The 21,530-nt window shown below is 43.4% G+C and overlaps 1 protein-coding gene across 1 annotated transcript in view; it reads left to right on the forward strand.

The window, feature by feature from the left end:
- FAF2 (Fas associated factor family member 2) overlaps window positions 1-17,691 on the forward strand; it is a 30,912-nt gene extending 13,221 nt beyond the window's left edge. Inside the window, exons 7-11 of the mRNA XM_073620450.1 lie at window positions 9,392-9,483; window positions 9,568-9,745; window positions 11,143-11,314; window positions 14,262-14,405; window positions 16,654-17,691. Coding sequence (XP_073476551.1) covers window positions 9,392-9,483; window positions 9,568-9,745; window positions 11,143-11,314; window positions 14,262-14,405; window positions 16,654-16,836 — 769 coding nt within the window. The 3' untranslated portion in view covers window positions 16,837-17,691. The remainder of the gene's footprint in view (window positions 1-9,391; window positions 9,484-9,567; window positions 9,746-11,142; window positions 11,315-14,261; window positions 14,406-16,653) is intronic.
- The last annotated feature ends 3,839 nt before the right edge of the window (window positions 17,692-21,530 follow it).

Raw genomic sequence — 21,530 nt, forward strand, 5'->3', positions numbered from 1 at the left:
ATGACAGAACTGCTTTGTGTCTCTTTGTCTGGTAACACAATAATCTCTTGTATTACAAGACTCTGTTGCACATTACATTGGACTTGTTTTTTCTACCACGGGGTGATGCATGTTAAGAATGATTGCTGTATTAGATGTTGTCGGCAAGAAATAGCCATGTTACTAGAGATGGATATGTTAACTGAGAGGTGAACATCACAAAAGGACTGATGGAACATTACATGAGAATGCTGTAAAGTGAAGAAACATGTTACCAATGAGATGTGTATATTACAAGAGACTTCCATGGTACAAGACATATGACTTATTATACCTTTTAAAAGAGCGGGGAAGCTTGTTTGCCTTGGTAAATTGTGCTTTCTTTATCGTACATCATGGGACACAGAGCCTTAAGTAATAACTTAATGGTTTATAGGCCACCTTCAGGTGATGGACACTGGTATACCCAATCCAGGAAGTTCACTCCCTATATAATCCCTCCTCCTTCCAGGAGCACATCAGTTTTTTTCGCCAGTGTCTAAGGTGTTGGTCATGAGTGAAGATGTGCTCTGAGGAGCTCCAGGAAGGATCCATGCTGGATTTAAATAGCCTCCATAGACCAGATCCAGCCAAAACGCCACTGAGGCCAAAGTGGATGGTACCTGGGCCTCGTATCCGAAGCACGAGGTTTTGCCTGTAACGCCTCTCTTTGTAGGGCTGGACCCCGGGACCCGGGGCTTAGATCATGCTACATTAACTAAAGCTTTACTGGTGGGGTGCTTTTACGGGTCCAAGTGAGTGGAACCCTGTTATTAAGGGACCCGGTCCTTGAAGGTTTGCTAAACGCAGCCCGCCATGATGGGTGAAAGTTGGATTGTCTGTTAATTCAGCAAATCCTGCAGTGGGGATAAGGTAAGGGAAGAAACTTAAGGGACGTTTGGGCGGCACAGTGGTGTAGTGGGTAGCACTCTCGCCTAGCACTAAAAAGGGTTGCTGGTTCGAATCCCAACCATGACACTACCTGCCTGGAGTTTGCATGTTCTCCCTGTGCCTGCGTGGGTTTCCTCCAGGTACTCCGGTTTCCTCCCACACTCCAAAGACATGCTGGTAGGTTAATTGGCTTCTGGCCAAAATTGGCCCTAGTATATGAATGTGAGTTGGGGACCTTGGATTGTGGGCTCCTTGAGGGTAGGGACCGATGTGAGTGTGTGATGTATGTGGAGCGCTTAGTAAATTGGCGGCGCTATATGGGTATCTTAAATAAATAGGGATAATTGTAGACATGCACCCACAGTCACTCAGGTTGAACTGGATGGACTGATGTCTTTATTTAACCTTACTATGTAACTTAGGAACTAAAAAGTCCACCTATGCTTTCTTCAAGGGAAAAAATGTTGTCATGCCTTAATTCTCCACTAGAGGGAGTCTATGCACATACGTTAATCTGTTGCCTTCACTGTAGCTCAGTCAGTCTCTGTATGGCCGCAGCAGCTTGTGCAGGGTAAAAGAAATCTGCCAAAATGCTTTCTTTTTTTTCCCCCGTGAAGGGACCGGAGGGTGGTGTGGAGGACCCGTGGTTACTGGCACTACTATTGTTGCTGTTACTGATATTGTTGCTGTTACTGTTTATTCTTTTTCCTGCTGGTAACAGGGCTCTGCCTCCCTGTTACCAGCACCTCCCAGAGTTGCAACTGGCATTCCTGATACAGGAAAGACACTTTCCCAGCACTAGGCTGAACTTAATAGCGGCTTTACTGTCATGACTATGTTCAGCGATTAAGTGCAATTGTATAGTGCCTCTGTTTTTGTGCTTAGGACTATGCCTGCCAAAAAAGACACCACAAAGACTAAAAAGGTTCCAAAGGTTTCACCCCCAGGCGCTAGGATCTCGAGTCACATTTCCACGCTGTCATCCTCGCCTGAATTACCAATTATGGCAAGCCAGAGTGAGCCATTGGAACAAGTTGATGGTGCAACTGCTTCTCACATATCAGGCCCTTTATACGTGACTAAAGATGTCCTTTTTCTCCACCCTGCATTGTCTGGAAGGAAGATTAGCGGCTTTAATCGCATCCTCCATTCAAACGGTAGGAAGTGTGCTAGATCCCCCTCCCCCACTTCAGACCCTTTGCAAGCGGAGCAGTGAGTACAGGATGAGGTGTTACCCTCAGGTGATCAGGAGGAAAGACAAACCGATGATTCCTCTGCGGAGGAAACAACGGTAGATGAACCTTTTTCAGCCACTCAATCTGAGAATTTGCTGATACAGTCTCTTATGGAGATGGTTCGTTCTACTTTCATGCTACCCCTAATGGAGTCCCCTGAAAGCTTGATTTCTTCCTTGGGTTCCTTAAAACCCTCATAGCCTTTGCATGCGTTTCCTGTCTATGCATTACTAGAACAGCTTATTTTTTCTGAATGGGATCACCCAGATAAGCATTTTCTCCCTCCAAAGAGATTTTCAGTTCTCTATCCCATGGAGAAGAAATTCACCAAGAAATGGAAAGTACCAGCAGTTGACGCTGTGATTTCCAGCGTGAATAAAAGCCTAACTTGTCCAGTAGACAAATGCTTAAGGATCCAACAGATAATAGGTTGGAATTCCTGTTAAAATCTACTTTTTCCTTGGCAGGTGCCGTTACTCAGCCTGCAGCCGCTGCAATAGGCGTCTGTCAATCCCTAAAGGACAAATTTAAACAGGCCCTTAAAGAGGTTCCTGCACAGCAAGCCCAGGAATTGGCTGAACTACCAAAAGCATTATGCTTTGCCATAGATGCCATTAAAGATTTGATTCATCAGGCGTCCCACCTTATACTTATGCTAGTACATATGCTTAGCATCCTGTGGTTAAAAAATTGGTCAGCCGAAACACCATGTAAAAACCTCCTAACTGGGTTCCCTTTTCATAGGGAGCTGCTATTTGGGGAAGATTTGGACAAATGTATCCAAACAATTTCTAGTGGGAAAAGTACTATTTTGCCAGTCAAAAGAAAGTATAAGCGCCCTTCATTTAAACAGGCTCTTTCCCCTGCGCCAGGGGCTTCCGCTTCTAGGCAGTGGTGACGGCTTCCGCCGTCGGGCTAAGACTCTAAAGAAGTCCTGGGGCCGGAAACCTGCAAAGCAGAATCCTAAAGCCACCAAGGTGGGGGGAAGACTTCTGCAGTTTTCAGAAGTTTGGCAGGAGGAAATTCAGGACAGTTGGGTCATCTCCACGATAACGCTGGGGTACAAGCTGGAATTTCGGCACTTTCCATCGTCTTGTTTCCTGAGGTCAAGGGTTCCCAAAGATCCAGAGAAAAGACAATCTCTGTTTCAGGCACTAGACCGATTAATATCTCAAGGGGTGATCATACAGATCCCTGCAAAAGAGCAAGGTTTGGGGTTTTATTCCAATCTTTTTATGGTACCAAAACCAAATGGAGATGTCAGACCCATTCTAGATCTAAAAAATCTAAATTAGTTCCTGAAGATCTGCTCCTTTCGCATGGAGATGATCAGGTCAGTAGTTTCTATCCCTCTAGGAGGAGAACTTCTGCCATCTATCGACATCAGGGATGCGAATCTGCATGTTCCCATACATATTTCCTGCTCACCAAAGGTTTCTGTGGTTCGAGTTAGAACAGCAGCATTTCCAGTTTGTAGCCTTGCCCTTCGGGCTAGCTACAGCACCCCGGGTGTTCACAAGAGTGCTGGCCCCACCTCTAGCCAGGTTAAGGGCACAGGGCATAACAGTCGTGGCGTACCTAGACGATCTATTGCTAATAGACCAGTCGGTGGCTCATTTGGAGCAAAGCGTATGCATTACAACCAGTTACCTGGATAGTTTGGGTTGGATTCTCAACCTAGAGAAATCTTCCTTAATACCGCTAAAAAGACTGGAGTACTTGGGTCTGATCATAGACACAGCCCAGGAAAAGGTGTTCTTGCCTCAGGCAAAGATCAACTCCATAAGAGAGCTGGTGCGGATGGTCAGATCAAAAGGCGATCCCTCCATTTGCCTCTGCATGAGGTTGCTAGAAACCATGGTGGCTTTGTTCGAACAGTTCCCTATGCCCAGTTCCATTCAAGACTGTTGCAAAACAGTATCCTGTCTACTTGGAAGAAAATCATTTGAGCTTTAGACTTGGGAAAATCCTTCAGACCAGTCATCTGGAAAGTGGTAACGACAGATGCCAGCCTTTTAGGCTGGGGAGCAGTACTAGAAAAGACAACTGTCCAGGGACAGTGGTCAAGAGCCAAAAGAACCTTGCCCATCAATATCCTAGATATTCGGGCAGTGCGCCTGGCTCTGAAGACCTGGACTTCCAGGTTACGGGATTGTCCTGTCAGGATCCAATCCGACAGTGCCACAGCTGTGGCCTGTATCAATCACCAAGGGGGCACCAAGAGTCTCTCAGCTCAGAGAGAGGTGAACCATATTCTAACTTGGGCAGAAAGGAATGTTCCATGCCTATCGGCAGTCTTCATTCTGGGAGTAGAGGATTGGCAGGCGGACTACTTGAGTCGCCAGCAGTTATTCCCAGGGAAATGGTCTTTTCACCCGACATGTTTTGGGCTGTTTGCCAAAGATGGGGGACTCTGGACGTAGATCTTCTAGTGTCCAGGTTCAACCTGAAGTTAGTCAACTTTGTGGCCAGAACAAGGGATCCACTCGCATGTGGAACGGATGCGTTGGTGATCCTGTGGGATCAGTTCTCACTGATCTATGCATTTCCCCCTATTCAGGTGCTGCCTCGACTTGTTTGCAGGATCAAGCCGGAAAGAAAGACGGTAATTCTGGTAGCACCAGCATGGCCCAGAAGGTCATGGTATGCAGAAATCGTAAAGATGGCAGTGAAGGGTCCATGGTTCCTCCCACTACGACCAGATCTGCTCTCACAGGAACCGATATTCCATCCTACCTTACGGTCTCTAAATTTAACGGCTTGGCTATTGAAACCTACGTTCTGAAGAAACGTGGGCTTTCCGGGTCAGTTATCTCTACCCTGATTAATGCAAGGAAACCAGCTTCCAGAACTATATATTATAGGGTCTGGAGGGCTTATGTTTCCTGGTGTGAATCCAAGGGTTTGCACCCTCAGAGATATATCATAGGCAGAATTCATGCCTTTCTTCAATTAGGGGTAGAAATGAAATTGGCCTTGAGTACTATTAAAGGCCAAGTCTCAGCTTTATCGGTCTTATTTCAAAGACCACTTGCTACACATTCTCTAGTCCAGGGTTTTATACAAGGGGTGATGCGGATTAATCCGCCAGCAAATCCCCCTTGAACCCTTGGGACTTGAAATTAATTTTGACTGTGTTACAAAAACAGCCATTTTGAACCAATACAACATATTCCCTTAGTCCTTCTGACAATTAAGTTGGGATTTTTGGTTGATATATCCTCAGCAAGGAGGGTTTCGAAATTGGCTGCTCTTTCTTGTAAAGAGCCATATTTGATTATTCATGAGGACAGGGTGGTGTTACGCCCTCATCCAGACTTTATACCAAAAGTGGTTTCAGGTTTTCACCTGAACCAAGATATTGTCCTGCCACCGGTTTTTCCAAAACCATGTTCCAGGGAAGAGAAGTCGCTACATTGTCTTGATGTGGTGAGAGCAGTGAAAATCTATTTATTCTGCCAGAGGGTCCTAAGAAAGGACAGGCAGCATCGAAATCCACTGTCGCTAAGTGGATTTGGCAAGTTATATTTCAAACTTATAATTTAAAGGGGTAAGGTTCCCCCTTTTCAAGTTAAGGCGCACTCTACCAGGGCGGTTAGTGCTTCTTCGGCAGTGTGTTACCAGGCTTCCATGGCTCAGATCTGTACTTGGTTTTCAGTGCATACATTCACAAAATTTTATCAGGTGCATGTAAGGAGGTATGAGGATATCACCTTCGGGAACAGTGTGCTGCAGGCAGCAGTATAGGTCCTCAAGTCTGGGGGTACCCTCCGGGTTGTGTCTACCCCCCCCCCCCCCCCCCCCCAAGTAGCATTGCTATGGGACGTCCCATTAAGCTATTACTTAGGGCTCTGCGTCCCATGATGTACGATAAAGAAAATAGTATTTTTATAACAGCTTACCTGTAAAATCCTTTTCTTGGAGTACATCATGGGACACAGAGGTCCCTCCCCTCTTTTGGAATTTAAGTATATTGCTTTGCTACAAAAACTGATGTGCTCCTGGAAGGAGGAGGGATTATATAGGGAGTGAACTTCCTGAATTGGATATACCAGTGTCCATCACCTGAAGGTGGTCTATAACCCATAAAGTAATTACTTAAGGCTCTGTGTCCCATGATGTACTCCAAGAAAAGGATTTTACAGGTAATCTGTTATAAAAAAAGCTGTTATAAAAATCCTATTTTGTGCATGGACACATTGCTGAGAATCCACCCGTTAGTTCTGTGGCATCGCAGGTCACATGACTAATCCATATTGGAAAAACAGAAAGCATCACTGCACTGCATTAAAGGCCAACTCTGGGCAAAAAGAAATGTAGCCTTGCAGTGGGATTAATTGCTCGCTTTTGCCTAGGGGAATGAAGATATACTTACCTGATCCTCCACACACAAGAACGGCTCTTGCAATCCAGATCCACCATCCCTCCCACCTCCTACGGTCTAGCAGTTTTGTGTAGTGGACTGTTCCTTGGGGGTGTAGAATTTTAATCAATGCATCGAGATTCGGGTGTCCCCAATGCGGCATCGATGCATGCGACCAGCAAAATCGATGTCGGGTGTGACGTCATCCTGACCTGCCCCCGCCCCTCCCAGGAGAGCGCTCCGAGCGTGGCTGTCAAAATAACTGTTTTTGTAATAAATGCAGAGTTATAATCCATTAAGTGCCCACCGCTGTATGTGCTTTTTAAAATATATGCAGCTTCATACCTCATTTCTTAGTCTATGTATAACTGTATATGCCGCTCAGGTGACTGCCTGGCCTGCCTCTCTCCTCTCTTGTCTCTCATGACGTCAGCCCCGCCCACCTCTCTTCTGATCTGATAGCTACAGTTGGTGGGCGGGGCTGAACTCCCACTGACATCAGAGACGAGAGATGTGAGAAGAGAGAGGCGGGCCAGGCAGTCACATGAGCGGCATATACAGTTATACACAGAGGTAATGAGGTATGAAGCTGCATATGTTTTAAAAAGCACATACAGCGGTGGGCACTTAATGGATTATAACTCTGCATTTATTACCACACAGATATTTTAACAGCAGTAAGAGTACAAATGTGTACACCTCCTACACGTGCTCCGTGCTTACATTTCGCTGGCTTCCCGTTTGCACATTCCACTGTGTTAACTCTTGGTGTGCTGGAAGGTTGCCAATAGGGAAGCCCAGGGGATCTGTCAGCACAGAGACAGTAGTACAGGGAACTTCACTAGGCTGTTTGCTATGGATTCTAATCCCTCCTGACCTCCCAGCAGCCATGTGCGTGAATTCCTGTACCCTGTAGTGCACTGGATTAGTGCACTCTGCAAAGCGGAGTTCCACGCGTTTTTTAGTTTATTAAAAGTCAGCAGCTACAAAAAGTGCTGACTTTTAATAAACCGACACTCGCCTGTATCGATGCGGCCACAGAGCCCCGCTCCTCTCGCCAGGGCCGTCAATTCTACTGTGGGCAGTGGCACCCGGCCGTGGCAGCTTACAGCTTCACGGCTGGGCGCGCACTGCGCTCTGCCATTTGCCAGCCAGTCTTCTGGGACCTGTGTTGTGTCCCACAAGATCGCTGGCAGGGAGGGGCTGCCTAGGGCGAGAGGAGGAGTCAGGGGGTGAGGAGTGCTTAAAGCGGAAGTTCCACTTTTGGGTAGAACTCCGCTTTAAGGGAGTGAGGTTATTTTAATTCAAAGCAGAGTTCCAGTAAATTTTTTGTTTATTAAACGTCAGCAGCTACAAAAAGTGTATCTTCTGACTTTTAATAAAAAGACACTCACCTGTCCCACAATCCAGCGACATGGCCACCCGAAGCCTCATTCTCTGTCCACAGCGCTGGCAATACTACTGTGATCATCCGGCTGTGACAGCTTGCAGCTTCACAGCCAGGTGCGCATGTCTCACTGCGCTGTCCTGCATAGCCGGGCAATCTTCTGGGAGATTGCAGGGAGGAAGGGCTGCCTAGCAGAAGTGGGAGCGCGTCAGTAATTGTGATGCATCGTGGAATTGAATCGTTGACCAGATAATCAGAATCGAATCGTGAGACCAGTGAAGATGTGCACCCCTACTGTTCCTGTCATCAAGCCCATGGCTCTAGTCGTGAGGATGTCTGGAACAGTCCACTGCTGGATTGTGGAGGATCAGGTTTTGTACTCTTCCTTGAACAAAATGAGCAGTTAACACCTCCAGTGCAGGCACAAATACAGATATAACTTTTTTTTACCCGGAGTTGGGCTTTAAGGTAAAAAACCTTCTGCAAGCAGCTCCAATAACCCCCCCCCCCCCCTCCCCCAGCGTCTGTATAGTTACCTGAGTCCGGTCCCGATCCAGCAATGCGCGCGAGAGCAGAGGCGTTCTTTCTCTCACCATTGCCTCAGACACAGCAGCGGGAGCCATTGGCTCAATCACAGCCAGTGAGGAGGAGGTGAGGCAGAGCTGCATGCTATGTGTCTTATGGACACACACAGCTGGCTCAGTAGCGATCATGCAAGAGAGCCCCCATAGCAGGATGCTTGCTATGGGGGCAGTCGTTGGGAGGAGGATCCAGGAACACCGGCGGGGGACTCGAGGAGCAGAGTCAGGGCTGCTCTGTGCAAAACTGTGTTTGTTCCTTTTAAAAATAAAAATTATGGTTACAACCATTTTAGTGTAGCTTATACTAGGGTTTTAATTGTTTAAAGTGAATGTAAAGTCCTATGTTTTGTTGTTTTTATAGAAAAAAACCCATGTTATACTTACCTCCTCTGTGCTGTTGGTTTTGCACCAAGCAGCCCAGATCCTCCTCTTCTTGGGTACCTCTTTGATGCTTCTGGCCTCTCCCTCCTGTTGCGTGCCTCCACAGCAAGCAACTTGCTATGGGTGGCACCCAAGCCGAGTCACAGCTCCGTGCATCCATTCAGACACAGAGCTGCGGTTCGGCCCCACCTCTCTCTCGGCTCCCACTGCGTCAAAGTCAGTTAGCCAATGGCGTCGCTGCTGTGTCTCGGACAATCAGGAAGGAGTGTCCCGGATGGCTGAGACGCTCGTGGACATCGCTGGACAGAGCTGGGGCTCAGGTAAGTATCGGGGGCTGCTGCACACGGAAGGCTTTTTAATCCTAATACATAGAATGCATTAAGATAAAAGAAAAACTTCTGACTTTACAATCCCTTTAACTTGTCCTACCTAATGTGCCATTCCATAAGTTGGGTAAATCACACGGATCTGACCTGATGAACTGTTTCTGCCTGAAGGCTTTGTGATCAGGTAAATTTTTTTTCTCCTGTTTTAGGAACACCTTGTGCACATCAGAGGTGTCTCAGTTCATCAACAGCAGAATGCTATTTTGGGCATGCTCTACTAACAAGCCAGAGGGATTCAGAGGTGAGTATCACTGTGCTAAATGTTTACATTGTGCATATAATGTGTGAATTTTAGGAATCAACTTTTTTTTTTTTTTTTTTAAAGTTTCCCAGGCCCTACGTGAGAACACTTACCCATTCTTAGCCATGATAACGCTGAAGGACCGCCGAATGACAGTGGTGGGAAGGCTGGAAGGTTTAATTCAACCCCAGGACCTAATTAACCAACTGACTTTCATTATGGATGCCAACCAGACCTACTTGGTGTCTGAGAGACTGGAAAGGTGAGGATAAAACATTTTTTTTTTAATTGCATCATAAACTTTGAGGAAACTCCTTATGCCCCGTACACACGGTCGGATTTTCCGACGGAAAATGTGTGATAGGACCTTCTTGTCGGAAATTCCGACCGTGTGTAGGCTTCATCACACATTTTCCTTCGGATTTTCCGACACACAAAGTTTGAGAGCAGGCTATAAAATTTTCCGACAACAAAATCCGTTGTCGGAATTTCCGATCGTGTGTACACAAATCCGAAGAGCAAAGTGCCACGCATGCTCAGAATAAATAAAGAGATGAAAGCTATTGGCTACTGCCCCGTTTATAGTCCCGACGTACGTGTTTTACGTCACCGTGTTCAGAATGATCAGATTTTCCAACAACTTTGTATGACCGTGTGTATGCAAGACAAGTTTGAGCCAACATCCGTCGGAAAAAATCCATGGATTTTGTTGTCGGAATGTCTGATCAATGTCCGACCGTGTGTACAGGGCATTACAGAGAATGAATACAATAGGTTGCTTTAAGTTGTAACCTGTTGATAAAAGGGCAAAAATATATCTTGTATTTGGCATTGATGAGCAATGGGATTTACTAGAAATAAGTAGACTGTGCAGTTGCTCCAGAATTTAGTAACTGAGGTAAAGTTCCTCTTTACAAAGAATACCTAATCACCTGCAAGGAAAATAAAAAAAACTGAATTTTTTCTTGCACATGATTGGATGATGGAAGGTTGCAGAGCTTCCCCTCATTTACTAAGCCCTCGAGCAACTGCACTTACAGAGTGCACGCTCTAATCAACCCCAATGTTTCTATCCATGACCAGCGTACAATTTATCAACATCACCAAACTAAAACCCTTCTTAGTACTGATTTTGAAAGGGCAAGTACCTCTGTTAGTTCTTTGTTGCTATCTGTGTCTTCATTTGGTAAATTTCCCCTCCTTTCCTATTTTACTGATAGCCCAGAAGATAAAGAAAATCATCCTAACGGAGCACATACAGCAGTAAAACCAGGCAATTCTGGTTGACACTGCAGGATATAATAAAAAAAGTGATTGGACAATCGATACTGGATTAGCATGTGGCTATATGGCTTTGAAGTGATTTGAATTTGGTGCAGACTCCTCATTCATGTTCAGTGCACTATATTTGCTTACTAAAACTTTATTAGTGTGGCCAACACATGATAAATGCCCATGATCATGTAAAGTTTCACTATCAAATATATACGTAGTAATGTGTGGTTACAGAAGTTTTCTCTCTGTGTTCAGCCTGCTTTCTGACTTGCAGTGGTTGCAGCCGTCATGCATTTGCCATCTATTGAAAAGGATGGAAATTCCAACTGTTTGAATAAGCCCTTGGATAGAAAGAGCCACTTTGTAATGGTTTTTCATTTTCAGGGAGGAGAGAAACCAGACTCAGGTACTGAGGCAGCAACAGGATGAAGCATATCTTGCCTCCCTGAGAGCTGATCAGGAGAAGGAGCGTAAGAAGAGGGAGAAGCAGGAGCAAAAGAGAAGAGAGGAGGAGGAGGCTCAGCTCAGGCAGCTGGCAGAGGAGAGGAAGAAAAGGGTAATCATAAACTGACACTAGCCATGTACAGCTAACTTTTTATTCTTTTTACATGAGAAGTGGAACCTTTTTGTTTGTTTTTTTTAAATCAGAAAAAAGGTTTATTGAAGTACAAAGCAGATCTACATCCGTACATTATGCATGTGCAGCAATATATCAAATACAGAAGAGGACACATTTTGTATAAATCAACAAGGAGTAGAGGTTTAAAATCTTACTGAGTACATCTTCCGAAACATCTATATAATGGTGCCATGTAGCATTATTATTATTAAGCAATATGCGACTGCATAGAACAGTAGATACATGTCCCTAAATACTTAGAGGTAAAATATCATATAACAAAAAATAGTAGAAACGTCTACTTAAACTTAACTACCATGGCCTAAGAGGCAATATCTGGAGATGAAAGCTTTGTGGTCCTCTGGTTGTTCTACTCCTGACCCATTATCCGCCAATTTACATTTGTAGTAATCTGTCCTTCACCAATTGGTGTGGACCTAATCCAGGCGTATCTAGGCACGGTTGCCACAATAAATAGATTTTTTTAAGAACATTCCTATGTTGATAAGTGAGTTTTTCACCTATCAGTGTACTATTTACTGTATCCACCCATTGCTTTTCTTTTGGTACTTGTGGAGATATCCAATACTAAGCAATCAGTTTGTGAGCTGGGTACAATAGACGTAGCACTGCAGTGTCTCCGCTTGGAGAAAGTGAGGGTATCTCCAGAGCGCCTAGCAAGCAAATAATTGGATCATGTGCCAATGGGAATTGGAAAACTCGGGGGATAGTAGAGAGAACATAGTACCAATAACGGAACAGTTTCACGCAATTCCATATCATATGTAGGAAATCGCCATTGGTTCTACTACATTTTGGTCATATTGACGGTTCTCTAATTTCCCATTTATGGAGTTGAACTGGTGTTCTGTACACTCTATGTAATAGAAACAGGTGAGATATCTTGTGTGGTGCCGAGACCAACACTAAAGGGGCAGAAGTCCGGCATAATTTCCCCAGCTATATGTTCCAGGTCCTTTTGCCATCCTTTTTGCAGGGGAGTGTGGAAGCATCATGTGTGTATTGCAACAGTTTAGAATATACCTTTTGAGATCATCCCCTTTCTGTCCGCTACCAACAAGACATCAGACAGTAATGGATGGGCCGTTGGCGCAAGCAGGGAGGTTCTATTCTCACTCTGAACAGCGTGCCCAAGTTGCAGGTATTTGTAAAATTGACTTCTGGGGAGGGCATACTCTGCCTGTATCTCCGTAAAGGATTTAAGTGTAGTGCCATTATATAACAGAGATATACAGAATGCCCCAGATTTGGAAGTCCTGAAGTTTGGATAATTCTTTATAATTTAAGTTATGCCATATGGGAGTATATAGTTAAAAACCTTGGACCTGCAGGATAGTTCTGATATAGTTCCATAAAGTGTTCAAGATAATTATTGTGGGGTGTTTTTTTGGGGCAGATGTGGGATAACGCAGGAGTCAGAGAGCCGCATGGTATTAATAAATTCCAGCAGTATAGTCTGTATCCTCAGGATCTTAGAGCGGATTCTCGGCAGAGAGAGCTGAAGTTGCGTCCGGCAACATCTGCTGCCTGGCCACGCCACCTAAGTGGTAGCTTAAAGCTTCTTATACGGTAGTATTTGTGTATTTGAACCACATTTCAATTCAAGGTAAACTTTTTTTTAGTATGCAATCTCATTATTATCAGAGACCTTTAATTTCTAGCATGGTTACCCCAGTTCTCCTTTTATGTCTTCTACCCTTTATCATGGCTCACGCTATGATAAAAGTTGGGGGTTCTCTATTGTATGTTTGCCTTACACCTGTTTTTGTCAACATACAGTTTGTCATGGTAAATTGTATTCTTTTAAGTTACACTTATAATACATGAACAAACACAAGCTGTAAATTTTAAATGAGTTTTGAAGCAGAACTCTGAGCAAAGATTTATAATGGTGTGTATGTGCGTGTCTTTAATTTTCTAGCTGCAGACATCCTCTGTGTGCACAGTTCCAACAACCTTCTCATTAAATCATAGTATTGATACTTACACAACAAATGAGTGTTTAAACCTATTGTAAGAATAATCGGTGTGCAACGTAACGGAGCACTGACTGGCTCATAGTGCTGGTTTCCCAGAGTGAGGGCTGCAGTACAGGGTACTACAGGAAGCAGATGTATAAAAAATCCAGTAATTATACTAATTGTATTTTTTTTAACATTCATGCTTTGTTTTTTTTTTTAATGAATACATTGGACTAAGTCAGTGGTGACACTCCAGCAGCGGGGCGCTATTCCTCCCACTGACACTCCAGCAGCGGGGCGCTATTCCTCCCACTGACACTCCAGCAGCGGGGCGCTATTCCTCCCACTGACACTCCAGCAGCGGGGCGCTATTCCTCCCACTGACACTCCAGCAGCGGGGCGCTATTCCTCCCACTGACACTCCAGCAGCGGGGCGCTATTCCTCCCACTGACACTCCAGCAGCGGGGCGCTATTCCTCCCACTGACACTCCAGCAGCGGGGCGCTATTCCTCCCACTGACACTCCAGCAGCGGGGCGCTATTCCTCCCACTGACACTCCAGCAGCGGGGCGCTATTCCTCCCACTGACACTCCAGCAGCGGGGCGCTATTCCTCCCACTGACACTCCAGCAGCGGGGCGCTATTCCTCCCACTGACACTCCAGCAGCGGGGCGCTATTCCTCCTCCTACTGACTACAGACATGTAATTTTTTTTTTTTTTACTCCCTCTGACACTGGGGCACTTTCTATTTTCAGTGGCCACCCTGCCCCCCTAAAGTCGAAAGGACAGTAAACCAGCCCTTTGTTTTAGAAAGTTTGGAGACCTCTGGACTAAGCAATGGATCGGTATGAATTACTAAAATATATTTATCTGAAGTTTTGCTTTATTTTCTGTTTTGCAGACCCTGCAAGAAGAAAAGGAACGCAGGTCAGAGGGTCTTCCTGCAGAACCACAGCCGGACCATCCTGATAGTGTGAAAATCATTTTTAAGATGCCAAATGATACCAGAGTGGAGCGGAGGTTTCTCTTCACACAGTCCCTGTCAGTAAGTTCGCCATTTCCAGTGATGGACTTGTTTTAACATCTATCACTCTAGGACACTAAAGTGATTTAGTGGTTAGCGCATGTGCCTTGCGGCAGTGCGATCCTCAGCTCGAAGCTCAACCAGGACACTGTCTGCATGGAGTTTTGCATGTTTTCCCTGTGCTTGCATGGGTTTCCCCTGGGTCCTCCTGCACAACGACATGCTGGTAGGTTAATTGCCTCTGTCTAAAATGGCCCTAGTAGGAGATAGGGGCCTCAGAGTGTAAGCTTATAAGAGCAGGGACTGATGTGAATGTACAGTGCATGTAGAGCACTGCGTAAAATGTCAGTAATAAAATGCATAAATCCATTATGAAACTGATGGATTAAATCTGGTTGATGTGCAGAATGCTCTGCTTTGATTTATATGCAGGCCCTTATTGTCATACACTGTGATAGATATGCCCTTGCTGTCTGCAAGATGCACTCTGTGCCATATTTCTGTTTCCAAGAATGGGTCAGCATATTAGCCAAGTAGCTAGCACTCTTGTTTTGCATCTCAAAGGTTCTGGGTTCATTTTTCTGCCAAATCATTAAGTTGTATACTGTACAAGTTGTAAACATACAGATATCGCCCTGGCGGATCTAAAAATAGCAAGCAAAAACAGGCTCCTTTCACATTTGTATGACCTGAAGATCGTGTGACTTTGACGCGACTTGAAGCAATGCCTGTGTAATCTTGAGGTCTATGGACCTCAAGTTGGACCAAAGAAGTGCAGGGACTACTTTGAAGTCGCACAGATATGAACGGTACTCATTGGAAATCATGGTCATGTGAAAGGGGCCTTATATATCCGTTTACAATTTGTCTAAAACAATCTTGCCACCCGAAAAGTAACCAGTGTTACTCAAAACAAGTGTATCATAATAAATGAAAAATAAAGAAATTGATTAAGAGATAATAGTCCCAAATAAGTCCAAATTTGTGAAGAAATGGGATGTAAAAAGTATCTTTTCAATTAAAAATGCACAACACTCAGGTGTACTTCCACCTTAGACAAAAAGGACTCTTACCAGAACATGTGGACCCTTTGTATGAAAAGAGTCATGAAGGCTAAATAGGTTGATTATACCATCTGTAAAAGATCCAGTTTCTTCACCAAGGGTCATCAGAGTCTCCTCCTGACCAGCAACATGAGATGTTCCATCCAAAGTATACAAAAAAAGAACCGGGAAGACCCACATAGTGTAAAATTGTATAGACAATTTATTGATAAATATAAGACTAGCCACCCAATATTAAAATACAACAAGCGCTTGAATGTTAAAATACCAATCCCAGGATCCGATTCGACTGGTTTCAGCATGTGTGGTGATGTCACGAATGTAAGCTCTACCATACGAGCTTCGTTGCATCTGGTGTCATTTGGGAGCTCATCGGGGTGACCATTGATGGAGAAACTGGTCATTTTACAGATGGTATATCAATCTATTTAGCCTTCATGACTCTTTCCATACAAAGGGTCCACATGTTCTGGTTAGAGTTCTTTTTGTCTAAGGTGAAGCCACACCTGGGTGTTGTGTATTTTGGATTGGAAAGATCCTTTTACATCTCCATTTCTTCACAAATTTGGACTTATTTGGGACTATTATCTTTTTGTTTTAATTTTTTTATGATACACTTGTTTTGAGTAACACTGGTTACTTTTAACCCCGGTACACACAGGGGCGGCACGACTTGCAGGTCGCCTCACCGAGGCGACCTGCATACGACTGCCAAGGCGACTTGCAAAACGACTTCTGTATAGAAGTCTATGCAAGTCACCCCCAAAGTAGTACAGGAACCTTTTTCTAAGTCAGAGCGACTTGCGTCGCTCCTATTAGAACGGTTCCATTGTACAGAACGGGAGGCGACTTGTCAGGCGACTAGGTCGCCTGACAAGTCGCCCCTGTGTGAACCGGCACTTAGCGTGGCAAGATTGTTTTACATATACTGTACAAGTTTTTGTGAATATTTCCCAACAAACCAAAAACACTGGTAGGCTAATTTGCTTATGTCCAAATGTGCTTGTGTTACCATAGTGAGGGAAAACGGATTGTGAAGTCTTATGTGCAACAAATAACAAATGTGCAACAAATAACAAATGTGCAGGTGACAGTAGTTTGTGGCACTAACCTCTCTGTTACTACACAGAATGCTATTTGTTTCTGATTTTACGTTTCTTTTTCAATATGGCTAATTTGTAGTTTTTTTTTTTTTTTTTTTGCAGGTAATTCACGATTTTCTTTTCTCTCTGAAAGAGACCCCAGAGCAATTCCAGATAGTGGCGAATTTTCCCCGTAGGGTGCTGCCGTGCCTTCCCAGTGAGGAAGCCCCTGTGCCTCCAACCCTTCAGGAGGCTGGATTTAGCCGCTCACAACTTCTCTTTGTACAGGATCTAACGGACGAATAACAGAGATTTATTTTTATCCCCCAAGGAAATTTGGGGCAGAAGAAAAAGAAAAAAAAAAAAAAAAAAAAAGCAGGTAGGGATGAAAGAGATATGAATTCTCTTGACATCATTATTTTGTTTTTGTTTTTTTTTAACTGCTGCTACTGACTTTGGATCCAGGCCTCGCCTAGGGAAGGAGGGGAAGGTAGCTTGCAGCAGTGGACTGATTTCCCCATTGGAAGGGGATGAAGACAAATATAACAAAGCAGGGAGTTTGTTGCAGGGTCCCATTTGGCATTTCCAAAGTGACGTGTGATCAGATTGTCTACATAGGGGCTTGCATAGCCTTGCATGCCTTTCCACCTCAGTTAAGGAGGACCGTCTCTGTGGAGTAAACACTTACATCCATGCCTCTAACAGGTTCTGCGGGAGCATAACTTCAGTTATTTCTGTTTGAGGAACAAGAGGAATTACCTTCCTCACTTTGTATAAAGCAGTTTCTTCTTTTTTTTTTTTTTTTTTTGTTTTTTATTGTACTATATATATATATATATTTTTTTTTTGTTTTCGTTTGTTGCTTTCTAAAAGACCAAAGGAGAGAAGTTGGCAGCTGTCCTTGCTCTGATATGAAAGGATTTTCAGCAGATCCAGCTGGAAGAGTGTATTGTGGTATCTCGCTTTGGGATTAAGGGGTCCTGGTTAATTCCAACCCCCACCCCCCCACCCCCTTTAGTGTAATAAAGGCAATATATAGTGACTGGTCTACCTGCTTAGATGCCTTCTTGTCACTAGTATTCTGTATGTCCCAACTGGACTATATTCAAGAATTCAAGAAAATAATTTATTCCAGATATAAATTAAAAACATTTTAGAGTTTTTTTTGTTTTTTTTTTCTGCGTGAAATGTTTGTCGAGTACCTCCCAGGGACTACAGTGACGAGTCATTCCTGTAAAGAGCATGTTCCAGTCCATTAAAGGGGAATCTGTTGCGCATTTGTTGTTAATTGAATCGCTAGCTAAAAGATGGTATTGGTTAGGCATGCCATAACATGATGTCGAATATAGAATGGAGTGGCGCATTTACTATTGCTTGGCACATGGAGTAACAGCCACCATATTAATTCAAACCTGATAATGCTACACTTTAAAAGAGAGTTTTTTTTCTATCAGTGTTAAAGGGTATCTAAAGTGAAAAGCAAAAATGTGATATATTGCAGCTTATGAGTCCTTGGATGTAGTGACTGAATTTGTGTTCTTATCTTCTGTAAGTAGCAAGGACAGTTGTCAAAGAAAAACTGGAACAGCTTTCCATTTACCCTTACAGACGAACAGTAAGGAGAATGGTTGTTCCAGGTCAGTGGCAATGAAGGGTTACTTGCAGCTGTTACAAACTAAAAGCACAAAAAAATTTGGATAAAAACAATTGGACATCATTCAATATTTATGTATAAGAATGCTATGACCTAGTAGTTTTTTTTTTTTTTTTTTTTTGTCTAAAATATTGCAGAGAGAGGATAACTGTTAGCACCAGTTCACACATCTATGAATTTATTTTATTACATTATAGGTACTTGTATAGTGCCATAAATTTATGTAGCGCTTTACATATACATATATATTTATATATATTTTTTCACATCAGTCCTTGCCCTCAATGAGCTTACAATCTCTAAGGTCGATAACTCACATTCATACATATAATAGGGTCAGTTTGGACAGGAACCAATTCACTTACTGGCATGTCTTTGAAATGTGGGAGGAAACTTGAGTACCCAAAGGAAACCCACGCAAGCACAGGGAGAACATACAAACTCCATACAGGTAGAGTCATGGATGGGATTCGAACCAATGGTCCATCTAGTGCTGCTAGGTGGAGGTGCTAGTCACTGTGCATTTGACAAGTTTAACCTTTTTCCTGACGCCCGTAAGCATATATTTGGCCTCTCAGCAGACTGGCTTTAACACAGAAAGGCCGAATATATGTGGCCCTATATAAACATCTTTCTGTGCTGTGCGCTTCCAGCACAGTTGCCGGCAGATACTGGAAAGCTCCCGATGCATACTTGCAAATGGCAGTCACATGATTGGAATGCCTGCCTCCGCCTCCTTGGATTAAAACCTCTTAAAGAGTGGTCGGGAAGGGGTTTAGCTGCACCTTTTTGGTTTTATTGATGTATGTGGTGTTTGTTTTCTCATTACTGCTTACAGTTTACCTTGCATTACCAGAAAACCAATTCCCTTGAAATTACTCTTATTGCATGTAAAATGTGTTTATTTCTTCAAACTGCAAAAGTACAGTAATGTGAAGAAAGTAACATGCAAAGATTTGGTCTTAATTTAAACAGTGTCTAGAGATAAAGGTGATTTACTTGAGTAAAAACACAATAATAATTTTGCCTTTAAAATCATTTATTCAACATAAATATTAATAGATGTTGTTGTGACCTTATAAAAGGCAAGTAATACACACTTGGCATGAAAAAGCTAGTATTGTCCTCAGCAGAATTGGCTTCTTGAAGGCATTTTGTATAAAAACCCACCAGTTTGATGTCAAGGCAGTGAAATGAGCATTTGCTTCTCCATATAAAATTCCTTCAGTTGCAAGATGTTTGTGGGTATCCTGGGAACTGCCTGCTTCAAGATCTGCCTACAGAATTTCAATGGGAATCAAATCAGGGCTTTGACTAGCAAAGTCCATAACCCTTCATTTCTTCCAAGTGAGCCATTTCTTGGTAGATTTTTTACTGTGAATCATTATTGTGTTGAAAGAGACAACTTTGACTTTTGGACAAATGGCCTCTCATCAAACGCACTTCCATATGATGCAAAATGTATAGTATTAAAGTAGAACTATAGGCAAAACTTTTTCATTTTGGATAGAGCAGGGGGGGGGGGGCTTTAATCCCTGTGTGTTATTTTAATTTTTTTTTTTCACCATTTGTGTCCCATTGGGGAGATTTCCCTTCACTTTCTGTCCCATAGCCAAATGGGAATTGACAGGAAACCCTGCAAATGAAGGGAATCCCTTGGAGACCCCCAGGTCACCAGAAGATTTCCCCTCTGTTACTTTTCTGGGCACAACCCAAAATTTGGGATTTTCCCTTTACTTTCCCTGTCAATCATAATGGTAAACAGGACAAATAGAGAGGGTGAAACTTCTTAATGGGGACACAGACGACAATAAAAACTGACATTTTTTTCCACCCTATCCAAAACTAAAAAAATAAGTTTTGCCTTCAGTTATACTTTAGTGACTGTGAGCCGTCCAGGCCTTGAAGCTGCAAAGAAACTCCAGATATTTCCACCACTGTGCTTTAACAAAAACTTTTTCTTACACACACTCTCATACTGGTTAAATTGGTGCAATCTCCATTTGATTGCAGATGCATGCACTTTGACCTCAACAGTTGCAAGAGTTAACTGAACACCCCTTGGCAACCAGTGGTGTCAAAAGGTCAGGTCCTAGGCTGAATTTGCTGGGTCACACACTCCTGGGCAAATTGGCCGTTTCAAATCTTTTCCACTTATTGTCCATACAGCAGAATGGTTATTTGTTTTCAGATCATTAGGCAATCTTTTTACACCCCTTGTCAGACTGTTAAGTATCCACATTTTTTTTTTTGAGGGTGTTAGCGAGCTCTGTTGATCTTGATGACACACCACACATGTTAACAGCAAAGAACACTAAACCTTAGATATCTGAAGGTTAATAGGAAAGTTTGGGGTTTAAAACAAAAAACACGAAAACTTTTATACTCACCTTCATGCTGACTCTAAGATCGAGAGCAGCTAATTTCTCAGTCTGTTTGGAGCAGATGGCATTGCTCTCCGCTCTGCTCCACCTAACATTCACTGGAGCGCCAGGCTGGAGAGGGGGTAGACGCAGCTGGCTTCAGCTTTTAGCTGGGCACTGAGAGCTGAAGCCACCTGTCAATCGGGCAGTTGGGTGGATCGTGATCATATGATCAGCATCCTTCCAGAGCCTGGAGTGGCTCTGCCATGTAAGCTGACAGCAGGCTATAGCTTGCTGTCAGCTGATTCTGGGGCACAGGAGAGCAAAATTAAGTGCACTCCTGTGACCCACAAGAGAATTAAGGCTAAAAAAAAGACATATTTAAAAAAAAAAAAAAAAATAAGGCCAGTTCCACTTGCCCTCTCCCTAGTGAGATTCTAATTTCATGGCTTTGAAATGGTAGTGCATTGTAGGGGTGAACTTACTTTTTCCATGTGACTTTTTCCATGTGAAATGGCATTTTTGTTCATTGAGTGGTTCTCAACTCCTGTCCTCAGGACCCACTACCAGGCCAGGTTGGCAAGATAACTGACATACATCACAGGTGATATCATTTGCTGCTCAGTGATTGCAGTATTCTAGTCTGTATCTCCCCAAGGTAATACTTAAAATCTGACCTGTTAGTGGGTCCTGAGGACAGGAGTTGAGAACCACTGCTTTTAAATCTGATAGATATATATATATATATATATATATATATATATATATATATATATATATATATATATGTGTGTGTGTTTTGTGTCATTTGTTAAAGTTTATAGCACCCTTCTCTGTAAGCACTGTGTAAATGAAGATCTAATATTTGCCTTTTCAAAAATGATGAAAAAGTTAAAAGTAAGTACACCCCATGGAAATTGTTAATTTTCTCTCCCTGGAATATGCTTGTTATAATATGTACAATGGTATTAAAATGCTCTTTG

This window comes from Aquarana catesbeiana, linkage group LG03 (assembly GCF_042186555.1).
Source record: "Aquarana catesbeiana isolate 2022-GZ linkage group LG03, ASM4218655v1, whole genome shotgun sequence".
Classification (NCBI taxonomy): domain Eukaryota; kingdom Metazoa; phylum Chordata; class Amphibia; order Anura; family Ranidae; genus Aquarana; species Aquarana catesbeiana.